This window comes from Dryobates pubescens, chromosome 16, assembly GCF_014839835.1.
Source record: "Dryobates pubescens isolate bDryPub1 chromosome 16, bDryPub1.pri, whole genome shotgun sequence".
NCBI lineage: Eukaryota > Metazoa > Chordata > Aves > Piciformes > Picidae > Dryobates > Dryobates pubescens.
The window spans coordinates 4,546,216-4,559,320 of NC_071627.1; the positions used below are offsets into that span (position 1 = coordinate 4,546,216).

The 13,105-nt window shown below is 50.3% G+C and overlaps 1 protein-coding gene across 2 annotated transcripts in view; it reads left to right on the plus strand.

The window, feature by feature from the left end:
* The window catches only part of LOC104304271 (protocadherin alpha-C2), a 212,461-nt gene that overhangs the window by 60,075 nt on the left and 139,281 nt on the right, over positions 1-13,105 (plus strand). Inside the window, exon 1 of one of the 2 annotated variants that reach the window (XM_054168627.1) lies at positions 5,320-7,806. The exons of the other annotated variant lie outside the window; for it this stretch is intronic. Within the exon in view, the coding sequence (XP_054024602.1) occupies positions 5,320-7,806 (2,487 nt within the window). Of the gene's footprint in view, positions 1-5,319; positions 7,807-13,105 lie in introns of those variants that run through there. 2 annotated transcript variants of the gene reach the window in all.

The window sequence follows — 13,105 nt, forward strand, 5'->3', positions numbered from 1 at the left end:
GGTCTCTGTCCCTTAGCCCGTGCCCCTGGGCTAATTATATAATACGTGTGGGAACCGAAGTTATTTCAACATCCTGGTGCTGATGTAGCTTCTTCTTTGTTCTCTATTTCTTTCATTCTTCTCTGTAATAGACTTTTGGGACAATTTCGACTTCTTCCTTATTTTCTATTCCTGTGGTTTTATTTCTCCAGTGTAATTGTCTTAGCTGAGGTGTTATGAAAGTTGGGTGGACTTTATAGGTTTACAGCCTTTATAGGTAGGTAGGTTTGTTTGTTTTCCCAGGGGTGTTACAATCATGGTTAGTAGTATAAAGTACTCTGGATGAGGAGTGTGATCCAAAACAGCATCAGAAATGGAATTTTCTTTTTCTCCTGATTTTACTCTGCCTGCATTGTGTCATTGTTTTCCTGGATGGTCAGGTAGATTGATGTAGCCTGATTTAATTTCTTGGTAAAAAGGCTTGCATGAGCAGCAACATCCTTACAGATTCCCTTGAAATCCTCTTTTCAGCAGCAACAAAATAAGCTCCTCAAACACCTTCTGCTACACAGTAGATGCCATCAGGTAGATAGATCAATTGGTGGGTTGTACTTCTCAATATGAAATCATTGTCCTTTGCCATTTCAGTTGTCCCAGAATCACAGAACATTAGGGGCTTGAAGGGACCTCGAAAGCTCATCCAGTCCAACCCCCCTGACAGAGCAGGGTCATCTAGAGCAGGTCACACAGGAACACATCCAGGCAGGTATTGAATATATCCAGAGAGGGAAATTCCACAACTCCTCTGGGCAGCCTGTTCCAGTGTTCTGTCACCCTCACAGGGAAAAAATGTTTCCTCATCTTTACGTGGAACTTTCTATGCCTCCTGACTGTCTCCTGCCCTGTTCCTCTGCACACCCCCCCAACACCACCCCCACCCCCCTCCCCCCCCCCATCCCCGACTTCTCAAAAGAGGTTTGGCCTCAGCTCTGTAACATTCACTCTGTAACACTCACTCTGGAATTGCTGAAGCATTGCCAGACCTGAATGGGCAGCTCCAGAATGCTTGCAGGACACAATCTATGTGATACCATCTCTGTGGGTTTTATGGTGTCTTTGTTGTATTGGAGGGATCAGCAGAAGTCACATTGAGCCTTGAGATGGGAGAGAAAATTGTGTCATGTCACAGAGGTAAATGTGACAGTGGCACTGAATTGGGCACAGGCTTTATCTGATGTGAGGGGTGACCTTGACTAGTGAGAAGACTTGTCTGAGGGAACTAGAATTCCTCAGGAAGGCCTTGTCATAAGAAGAGAAGAATGGACACTGATGTGCTTTTCTTCAGAAGATAGAATCTATAGCATGGGCTTCCCAGGAAAGCATGAGGCAGGATGGGTATGAAATGTCTGCCCAGGATTCTTTCCAGTTTTAAAGAGCCTGGACTTGAAGAGCTTCAGAATCTTGAGATAAAAGATGATATCAAAATGCCCTCAATGGCTTTTGAGGTTATGAAGAAAAGTGTTGTAGGAGGATGACACTTTAACTTGCTGTGCTTGTGTAGTAGCAGGCATTGATCGCACCTTCCACAGCAGTTGGTGGCTTGATGGTCCTGCTCAGGAAGGCCATGTGATGAGGTGGGTCGAATCTTTGTGTGCTTGACTTCCCCTACTTGTGAACTTGCACAGCTGGCCTCAGTAGAGGTTCTGTGTCCTATTAGATAAGGCTCATTCTGATGTGCACACGCACACATCAAACCCTGCATGGCAGCCAAGCTCTGTTTTCCTGCGGCACAAATTCTCTCCCCCAGCTGATGCCTTGAATGTGTTTGTGCTTCAGCATTTGGTGTAGCTCTCCTGAAAAATAAAATCCCTTGGGCTGGGATCAGAGCTGTCACAGCTGTCATCAGAGAAAGTTCAAGAACTGTTTGTATTTGAAATCGCTGCAAAGACACAAAGCATCCAGGCAGCTGGGAAGGGCCTTGCACTGCCTTTGCAGCACCTCGTAGGATCTTTGTGACAATTATGAGGGGAAAATGAAGCTGTGCAAAAACTTGAGCCATGCTTAGAGGGAGATTTAGAGCTGGGGTATGTTGTGGTGGTAGTGGTGGGGCCCTGACTCCAAGAAGGAAGATGAACTGCTGGAGTACATCCAGAGAAGGACAATGAAACTGCTGAATGGTCTGTAGCAGTCTGGTGAGGAGTAGCTGAGGGAACTGGGGTTGTTTGCCTTGGAGGAAAGCAGGTTGAGGGGATACCTTGCTCTCTACAGCTAGCTGAAAGGAGGTTGGAGCAAGATGGGAGTCAGTCTCATTTTTTTTTTGAAGTAGCAACTGATAGGACAAGAGGGATGGCCTCAAGTTGTGCCAGGAGACATCAAGGTTAGGTACTGCATAGCAATGATCCGAGTGGCACAGTTAAGTCCTGACAGGTTTGTCATGGGGAGGGTGACTCTGGGGTTTTCTCTGAGGAAATGGAGATGCCATGTAGAGCATGGACTGTGTCACTGGTGGAAAAAGAGAGAACATTTGCTTAGCTGGACATCACATTTCCTAGGGTTTGAGATAAAGGATTTCAGTAGAAAATCTTGGGAACGCACTTGACTCGGTGTTTCTTGCTCTGGGCCCTCTCAGGACCTCCCTTGGTGTTCTCTGTGCTGTTCCTATCAGATGTGAAGACATCTGCCACACAAAACTGCAATGTCTTGGTTTTGGCAGGGAATGGTGCTGGTCAAACAGGAGATTTACAGTCACATTTGGGCAGCCTTCTCCGAAGCTCCTGTTGGTTACCTTTCTGCTCTTCATCTTGCCAGGGAGCAGAAGAAATATTCTTTACATTCAAGAGGTTGGCAGACCTTGGGTTTCAGTATGGTGGAGTGGGATCCTTTGGTTTTCTTCTTTCACCAATCTCCTCCATGTTTGTTAGTTTTGTTTTGTTTAGTTTTTCTTCTCTCCCATTGCCAATGTGTTGGTGATAGTGTATAAAATGCAGACAGCAGAATTTTTGTAGCTACCAGGTAGCAGCTTTGGGCTGCTTGCCATCAGAATCAGAGGTGATTCCTCCAGCCTCCTGATGTGAAGTTGAGATTTTAAGAGGATCCCCTTAATTTTCAGGTGTCCTTCCTGCTACCCCTGTGATAGAAGTGCTTATGGGAATGCTCTGCGCTGCCTTGTAATTTCAAGGCTTTTGCAGGATGTGGGTCCCTTTTTAATCTGTCCATCTTCCCCAGAAACCTCTGATAAAGTTCAGGGAAAATGTCCCTCACAGCTATTTCTGCTCTCCTGAGAGTGTTTCTTATTCTGAAGAAGCAACCAGAGATGCTGCAGGTAAGTCAACAATACCTATGGAAGCTGTGTGCTTCTGCTTCTCTTCAGTCATGGTATCTTCATGCTGGATTGACCCAATGTTGTCTGCACTGTATTGGCCACTGCCTGCTCCTGTTCCTTTCCTGCTACTTCTTGGCACAACGTGAGCAGATGGCACCCAGCATGGACAGAGGAGGGACTCCAGTGTGTTTCTGGGAGTGGATGTGTTGGGTATTGAGGGGATGTTCTTGGTGAAAACATCATGGTGTTTCCTTCATGTCTTTTTTTGCCACGTGTAATGTGCACATTTTGCCATTTTGTGTAATGTGATCCTCAAGTTAATGTTCTGTGGGAATTAAATCTCTTGAGTAGCAAAGCTCTTGCTGTGTGATTCTGTCGGAATATGTCTGTGTGAGAGGGGAAGCAAGAGCTTGGCATTCACCATGCAGACGGAAAATGAGTCAGGAAGAACAGATCTTCCTCAAGGTACATGAAGACTGCTTGGGAGCAGTCCTGTGCCCTGTGCTTTTTCAGCCTTCTTGAAGGACTGTTGTACTGGGCTGTGCTGGGATTGTTTTCTAGCACAAGAGACTCCTCTGGGTTGTTTGGAGTCATTGAAGCCTCTTTGCACAGTCATCCAAGTGCCTGGGACTTGGGCTTGAGTTTCAGATTGGAATGGATTCTATTCTAATGTATCTGAGTTGGTCTTTGTGATATGGTTGCCTTGCTCTGCTATTTGCTGGGTCCTTGAGAGGACAGTTGATGAAGAGTGTGGCCTTATTCCAGAAGAAGGAGAGGTGAAGGGTCTGTCTTGTCTAGCACAGACTCGAGGAAAGCATCAAGTTTATTCTCCCTCTGGAGGCATGGAAGATGAAGGGAAGGGGAATGAGGACTCTTGTAAAAGGACATTTCCATACTTCATAGTCATGTGGAAAACACTTTATTAAAGGGGGGAAAGAGAAGAGGAAACAAGGATGCAAGCAGAAGAAATTGAAAGACTTGGAAAGAAAAACAGACCAGGAAAGGAAAAGAAGGAGAAAGAAAATAAGGAGCAAAGAGAAGAGACAGTAAGAGAAGATATGGAAGAGAAAGTGTGGATCAAAAAGAAACAAAGACTGAAATAAAGGTGAAAGCAAGAAGGAAACCAAGTAGTCAAAGTAAGCAAATCATGAAGAAAGAGAAAAAATGGAAGAGATGATAAAGGAGATTACCAGGATGCAGCAATGTTAATCCTGCATGGGCCATGCACTACTGAAGGCCGGATCTAAAGTGGCAAGGAAGAGGAGACAGCTCTTGCTCCATGGAGGGTGTAATTTAGGCATATAGAAATCAAGCTGGTAAAGGAAAGGAGGAGGACAGGATAGATAAGAGGACAGAAGAAGTAAAGGGTTAGGGGAAAGAAGAAAGAAGGGAGCAGCTGGAAGAAATGAAAGTCAGTAAGAAGAAAGGAAGAAACATAGAGAAAGAAGATAAAAAGAAGAGGGTAGGAAGACAAAGGAAGGGAAAGGAGATAAAAAGGTAAGTACTGAAGAAATGAAGCAAGGTAGTAATAAAGGAAGGAAGACGTTAGCTCAGGTGCAGAGGCATTTTCTTTGGTCGTTGAATGGCGCTGGTCCCTCAGAGTCCTTGCTCCGGGGCTAATGCCTCGTAATTAGCGGTGATAGGTCTGTAAGGTTGTGTCAGAAAGAAGAAAAGCAATGAATCTGTGGCAGTGGAAAAAAGCCAAGCAGGATAAAATAAAATAACGTGAAGGAAAAAATACAGAAAAAGAAAGAATGAAAAAAGGAAGGGGAAGACGATCAGTGAGCGGAGCCGAGCCGGCACGGTCAGCGGCGAGGAGCATGCGAGGCGGCGGAGCAGCACACGGTGTCGCTGCAGGCTCAGAAACGGCAGCAGAGCGGCTCGGCGGCTCCGCCCCGGTGCGGCGGAGAGCACGGCTCGGGGAGCGGCGCGGCTCGGGGTCGGGAAGGCAGCAGAAACGGCGCTTGCAGAAGAGGCCGGGGAGCCTTGTAGAACCGCGGCGGGGACCGTGAACGGCGATGGACCTGAGCTGGGGTCCCGCGGTGCGTCTGGTGGTGCTGGTGCGGATGTGGGCGCTGGTGTCAGGGCAGGTGCGGTACTCGGTGCCGGAGGAAGCCAAGGTCGGGACGGTGGTGGGGCGGCTGTGGCAGGAGCTGGGTCTGGAGGCGGGCGATGCGGAGGCGCGGCGGCTGCGAGTGGTGTGGCAGGGCCGGCGGGCGAGCGTGGAGGTGAGCGGGGCGAGCGGGGCGCTGGTGGTGAGCTCGCGGCTGGACCGGGAGGAGCTGTGCGGGAAGAGCGCTCCGTGCTCGCTGCGCCTGGAGGTGCTGCTGGAGCGGCCGCTGCGCGTCTTCCCTGTGGAGCTGGAGGTGACCGACATTAACGACAACGCCCCGCTCTTCCCCGCCGCACGGAAAAACATCAGCATCGCGGAGCTGTCGCTGCCGGGTTCCCGTTTCCCGCTGGAGGGCGCGTCGGATGCGGATATCGGCGCGAACGCTCAGCTCTCCTACACACTCAGCCCTAGTGAGCATTTTGGGGTAGTAGAGGAAACCAGTAAATCGCGCAGTAAGTCCCTGTTTCTGGTACTGACAAAAGCTCTGGACCGCGAAATAGTACCTATACACCAATTGGTGCTGACGGCGAGTGACGAGGGCCGGCCGTCTCTGACGGGCACAATGGAACTGGTGATCACAGTGCTGGACGCGAATGACAATGCGCCGCAGTTCAACCAGTCGGTATACAACGTGTATTTGCCCGAGGATGCCTCAGAAGGGACAGTCGTGGTGGTGTTAAATGCTACGGATCCGGACATGGGAAGTAATCGAGAAGTGATTTATAAAATTGATACTTTTGTTCCTGCCTCAGGTTCAGATCTATTTAACATTGATGGTAAGAGCGGCGAGATCAGACTGAGAGGAGCCCTGGACTTCGAAACAGTTAGTTTCTATGAATTGCACGTCACAGCTACAGATAAGGGAACTCCCCCACTGTCGGGTCACTGCAAGGTGGAACTGGAGGTGCTGGACGTGAACGACAACGCGCCCGAGGTGTGGGTGACGTCCCTGTCGGTGCCGGTGCCGGAGGACGCGTCGGTGGGGACGGTGGTGGCGCTGCTGAGCGTGTCGGACCGGGACTCGGGGGCGAACGGGCGAGTGCGGTGCTGGGTGTGGCCGTCGTCGCCGTTCGGTCTGGAGTCGAGGTTCGCGGGGTCGTACTCGCTGGTGCTGCGGGAGGCGCTGGACCGGGAGCGGGTGTCTGCGTACGAGGTGGAGGTGCGTGCGGAGGACGGCGGGCAGCCGTCGCTGCGTGCGAAGCGGAGTGTGCATGTGCCGGTGTCCGACGTGAACGACAACGCGCCGTCGTTCTCGCAGGCCGTGTACACGGTGCTGGCGCGGGAGAACAACGCGGCGGGGGCGGAGCTGGCGCGGCTGTGGGCGCGGGACCCGGACGAGGCGGAGAACGGCCGCGTGAGCTACTCGGTGTGGGAGGGCGGCACGGGGGCCATGTCGTCAGGCGGCGGGTGGCGTCCTGCGTCGAGCTACGTGTCGGTGGACGCGGAGAGCGGTCGTCTGTGGGCGGTGCAGCCGTTGGACTACGAGGAGCTGCAGGTGCTGCATTTCGAGGTGCGAGCGGTGGACGCGGGGGAGCCGCCGCTGTTCGGCAACGCCACGGTGCAGCTGTTCGTGGTGGACGAGAACGACAACGCGCCGATGCTGCTACCGCCCCCGGGCGGTGGTCCGGGGCTGGTTCCATTTGCGGGTGGCGTTGTCGGAGCATCGGTGGAAGCAGCGACGGGGTCGGATTCAGAGACGCTGTGGGCGTGGGCGTCGTGGGGCGCGCCGGCAGGGCAGGTGGTGGCGAAGATCCGTGCAGTGGACGCGGACTCGGGCTACAACGCGTGGCTGCGGTACGAGGTGTGGGAGCCGCGTGGGAAGGGCCCGTTCCGCGTGGGGCTGTACAGCGGCGAGGTGAGCACGACGCGGGCGCTGGAGGAGGCGGACGGCCCGCGTCAGAGGCTGGTGATCGTGGTGCGGGACCACGGCGAGCCGTCGCGCTCGGCCACGGCGACGCTGAGCGTGTCGCTGGTGGAGGGTGGCGAGGCGGCGCTGTCGGGCGCGGGGTCGCAGTCTTCGTCAGGGCTGGGTGTGCTGCTGCCGGCGGAGGGCGGCTTGTCGGCGGGCGCGGCTTCGGCGACGGCCAACGTGTGGCTGGTGGTTGCGATCTGCGCGGTGTCGAGCGTGTTGGTGCTGGCGCTGGTGCTGTACGGGGCGGCGCGCTGTGCACCGCGGGCGGCGGTGCTCTCGGGTCCCGCTCCGGCGACGCTGGTTTGTGCCAGCGAAGTGGGCAGCTGGTCGTACTCGCAGCGGCAGAGCCGGAGCCTGTGCGTGGCGGAGGGCGCGGGCAAGAGCGACCTGATGGTTTTCAGCCCCAACTTGCCGCCTCCGCCTGCGGGCCCCGTGGCCAAGGACACTTTGCAGCCGGAGCCGTCAGCTCTGCTGGATACGGTCAGTGGCTCTCCCTGTCTCACCTCTTCTCCCACCCACTGTTCCTCTCTCTCCCTCATCTAAGGACTCCTCGGAGATTCGGTGTCGGGAGCCTGCGGGTGATGCGTGGCTGGCTGGTGTTGCGGGGCTTCATAGCACCTTCCGCTGCGCTTCCACCTCTTTGTTTTTGTCTGCACCTCCTTCCTGTAACCTTCTGCTTCTTGTTTTGTGGAAGTGTCAAGTAACGTTTTGTGTGGTACCCCGCACTTGTTACTAATAGTAGCTGATGATTTTGTGTGATTGGTTTGAGTTGTTCCTTCGTGGCTTGAAATGCATGTCGATTGAGATAACGTCAGTTTTCGAGAGGCTCTTTCTCACTTTTTACAGTCCCACAGGAACTTTCAAGTACCTGGCTGCCCTTTGTCACCGGCGATTGTGCTGTTATCTCTAGTGGAAAACTCCGTTCTCCCCCACCCCGCTCCGCTTCTGTTTCACTAGAGTCCCCATGCCATAATACCTCCACTTTGCCATATAGCCTTCTCCCCAGAATGTTGTCGTTATATTTAGAAGTGTCAAGTTTCAGGGCAGAGGAATGTGATGGAAGGTAGCTTTTGGAAAAGGGATTCTCCTATTCCTTTTTCTGCTCCCCGCCTTGCCCATATTGCAGACATTAGAATTATGTATGCTGCCCTCTTGATGTTCTTTCAGTATGTACATCAGTAGCCACGCAGCTACAAAAGACCTAGAAATGACCTAGATTAGAAACGGCCTAGAATTCATGATAATAAAGAAACAGAACCGAGGACATCCCCTTGGAAAGCAAAACCCCAAACCCACATCATGCCACACACTCAAAAAGAATCTGTTGCAGTGCTGTGCTCACCAGCGTTTTGATCATTCCCCTACAGCATGAAATCAATGCCATTGGCCTTCAGAGCAGTCTTTATATCATTTATAGAAGGAGTAGAGTCTGCTGGACATGGTATATATGTTACCGTGTGTAAATGTTTTCCTTAGGTTTTTATTGATGGAAGGGTCTGCAAAAACTGGAATGAGCCTTGAGATGGGAAAGGAAGTAGTGGAATGTCGTGGATGTGAATGTGTCTGTGATACTGAGTAGGGCCTGACCGTTTCCTGGAGTGGAGGGTAACCTTGAGCAGTGGAAATTGAAGTAAGGAGACCAATATACATGAGTCATTAAGTTACTAATTCCGTATTTCAAAATGTCTGGCAGTATCATGATCCATGGTGTGAAAGATAATAGCAGACGTCCTGCTCTCCTTGATTTTGTGTATCTCCTAGTCAGGAACGGTGCTTACGTAGATAAAAGCTTGATTCAAAATCAGCACGGAGTTTCCTTGGCCACCATCATTTCCTCCTCCTTTGCTCTCGCCCTTCTTAGTTCTGCCCGGGCAGGCGCTGCTGTGAGTCGGGCTGAGCCTGCAGGGCTGGCGAGTGGTGGGTGCTTGGCAGGTGCTCAATGATCTTGATGGTACCTTTGCTTCCGCCTGTGCGTCCTTGCTGAAGTATATCAGCTCTTGTTTTGCTGTGTGTGAATCGAATTTAACCTATTGCGGTACCCCTCAGGATTTACTGCGCATAGCTGTGGCTTTCTGTGTTGGGTGTGAATTGCTCTCTCTTTCTTGCCTGTGCGTAGCGTTGCCACGTGAGCTTGCTGAGGAAGTGCCAAGAAAGGCAGTCTGTGGTGGAGACAGTCCCCGAGGCATTTTCAAATGCTCTGCTACCGTTGCTGCTAACCGTGCTGCTACCAGATTTGATTTCTTGTGGAAAAGTCAGGAAAGTGTGGTTGTCTGCACAGAGTGTTCAGGTGTTCAGGCAGACCTTATAGAATGGCAGACTGGTGTTGTAGCTGGGAGTTTCCTTTTTCTTTTCCTGCTTCCCACCATATCCTTGTCGCTGATTTGCTTTCATGGCCAGAGAAGTGATGAGATGTACAATGGCCTCTTGTCGTGGTTTTTCAATATTTGCCTCAGCAGCTGCATAGATACCAAGGACTTTGAAACCCTCCTTTCATGGTAAACTATGTAAGAAAAGCCCCCCAAACCTCCATTCTCCTACACAGTCGGTGGCTGAATCTGTTACTATGCTGTGCTCGTCAGCGTTTGGATTGTTCTCTTACTGCATTCAATCAATGCCATTTTGAGCTGTCCTGGAGCATCACCTATAGGAGAAGCAGATGGACTGCTAGACCCAGTGTATGTGATGTCCTCTGGATGTTCTGTCATGGTACTCTCATTGATGGGAAGGGTCTGCAAAGGCTTGAGTGAACCTTGAATGTCCCATTAGAACTGAGGGAGCCTGGACATCTTCTGATGTGAAGTTTGACCTTGCACGGTAGGAAGATTTGTCTAAGGGATCTGGGAAGCCTATTGCCTGCGTCATTAGAAGGCAAATCTGGGGGCTGATGCTTTGACAACACATCTTGCTGTGCAGAACGAAGGCTGCCTGGAGGAAAGCATGAAGCAGGATAAGCATGGAATGTTTTTACTCAGGATCTTTCCCCAGGCTCCAAGGTGCCTGGGGTTGCAGGCCTCCTCTAGGCTTTGAGGTAATGTGTGGTATTGAAATGCTCACAGTCTTTCGAGGTTATGAAGATCTTCTACAAGAGAGACTTCTCTGCTGCTACCTGCCTGACTTAGGCAGAGTGTAAGTAAAAGGGGCTGAGATGCAGACTGCTGAATGTTGTCTGGTGGTCATTTTCAGTGCTGCTTTGGGAAAGGTGTTGTGGCAGAGTTGTGCTTCACTCTGTCATGCGTAACTCATTCAGATATGAGCAGGCACAGGCCGAGCCCTGCACAGCAACCCAGCTGTGCTTTTCCCCTTGGGTACAACTTCCTTCACACAGCTGACATAATAGATGCACTTCTGCTTCAGTATTGGGTGTGGTTGTCTCAGTGAACGATACCCACGTGCATGGGATTCAGCATTGTCATGCTCTGATCACAAGGATCTCTATGTTCTAAAGCATAGCTCTGTTGTTTCCACCTGAGACTGCTGAAAAGTCACAAAACATTGAGGGTGAAGTTCAGGTAGCTGGGAACAGTCTGTCAGTTACTGTGTGGCTTTGCAGTCCTCCATTTGTTCTTTGTGCCATTTGTGAGGGAAAGTGAGGACATGTGAAGGCCTGGTCCAGGTTGGGGTTTGGAGGTGGGACTTGTTCTTGGACTAGAGCAGTCCTGGCTAGCATGGCAATGTTCCTGTGAGTGGCTGAAGCATACCTAGGCATTCTTCATGGCAACTGAGATGGGAATATCTTGCCTGTGGGAAGCAGAGGTGCTGGGGGGAACATGGTCTGAGTCCTCTTAAATGGAGGTGCCTTTTCCTTTTGTTTGGGATAGAGGATTCCAGCAGAACACCTCATGAAAAGACTTCACACACAGTGCTGCTTGCATGGGATCCTTTCAGAGCCTTCAGGATTTCTCCATATCCTTGTGTCCCTGTTGTTCTGTTCCTGTGTGTCAATATAGTAGAAGGGGATTCTTTGGTTTTCTTCCCTTCTCTCACCAAGAAGTCCCATCCTGTTGTGTTATTTTCTCTCCCGTTAGCAGTGCATTCATAACAGTGGAAGTGATGCTGATTGTACAATTTGAGCAGCTGTTTCAGACATAGGGACAATTTGTGTTTGGTGTGGAGTTGGATTTTCCAGTGTCCTGAGCTGAGGTTGACATTGACAGAATGTTCTTTGCTTTCAGATATCTCTGCTAACTTCCTTGTGATGGAAGTGTGTAAGTGATCAATGAGCACTCTTTAGTATTGTTACAACTCTTGCAGCCCGTAATCTTATGTTCAGGTTCCCCAGAAATCTCTGATAAAGCTGAGGGGAAATATCCCTTAAAACCAATCCACAATATCCTGAAAATATTTCTTTTTCTGAAGCAACAACCAGTGATGCCACAGGTAAGTCGCTGATACCCATGAAAGATGTGTCAGAGACATACACTTTTACTCCTGTTCAACTGTGTTATCTCATGCTGGATTGCCCCAGTGTTGCCTGGATTTAAACAGCTGTAGGATTGCTCCTGTTCCTTTCCTGCCTCTTTGAGCACAGTATGAGCAGCCAGAATGAATGGAAAATGAGGTTGCAAGAATGGAGGTATTTGAAGAATGCTTGGGAGGTGTGGATGTGCTGTGCTTTCTTAGCCTTCCTGAAGTTATTGTGCTGGTCTGTGATGGGTTTGATTTTTCCTGTCTTGTTTGGACTCTTCAGAGCCTTTTTCAATCAGAGCTCCAAGCACACGGGTCTTGGGCTTGTGTTTTCTATGGCAGTGGTTTGTGTTCTGATGTAGCAGAGCTCTCCTTTGCCTTCCTCTGTTATTTGCTGGGTACATTTGAATTATGAGGATGTGATGTTCTTCCAGAAGTGGTTGTGAAGAAAAGGAAAACAGGAAAGTTGTTCCATGCCTGGAAGGATAGAATGTGAGAGGGCAGAATAATGAGAGCTGGGGCCGAAGGACTTGTTTGTACTTCAAGGTGAGAGTGGTGTAGACATCTTAAAGTGGGGTAATGGAAAAGTGAACAGAAGCAACAAGGATGGAAGTAAAAGAGAAGGGGAGAAAAAGCAAGATGAAAGAAGAATAGTAGGAGGGAGAAGGAAAGGAAGGAATCTCTGTAAATTAGAATTATTTGATGAAGAAAGAAAACGAACAAGAAAGGAGGAAGAGAGGATAGAGGGGATCAGTAGCATTCAAGCAGTAGCAGTGGCTCAGCATCTTCGGCAGTGAGGGACGCTGTGTAAGGCTTGATGAAAAGTGGTGAGGAAGAGGAATGAGCACTTGTGCCTGAAGGGATGTTCATGCTTCATCATGAGCGTGGGGTGGGCATTTATTAAATACTTTTGGTTAAGGAGAAAAATAAAGGAGAGAAGGGCTCGACTGTTTTTGTAGGAACAGGAAAGATTGGGACGGTAAAATGAGGAATGGCAGGGAAAGAAAGAAGAGAAGAGTGAAGTAAAGAGAGGGTAGAAGAAAGGGAAACCACGAGGGAAATGATAGGGTATAAAGGAGGATAAAGAGAGAAAGAAAATAAGAATGGTTGGAGGGAGAGAAGACGACAAGGAATGAACTTGTGGCGGTAAAAAGCAAGTAAGATGAGAAAGGCAGGAAAGAGGAAACGACAGAGGACATTAAGAGGACGATGTCACGGCGTGATGCCGAAGGCAATTGGTCCCTAGGAGACACCGGCTCGGTTAGAGACCTGCGCTCTGGCGTTGAAGCCCCGTAACTAGCGGCGATGATTCCGAATTCGATGGTCTTCGAGTGTCCCAGGAGAGGACTGGGGAGCTGAGAACGAAGCTAAAGAG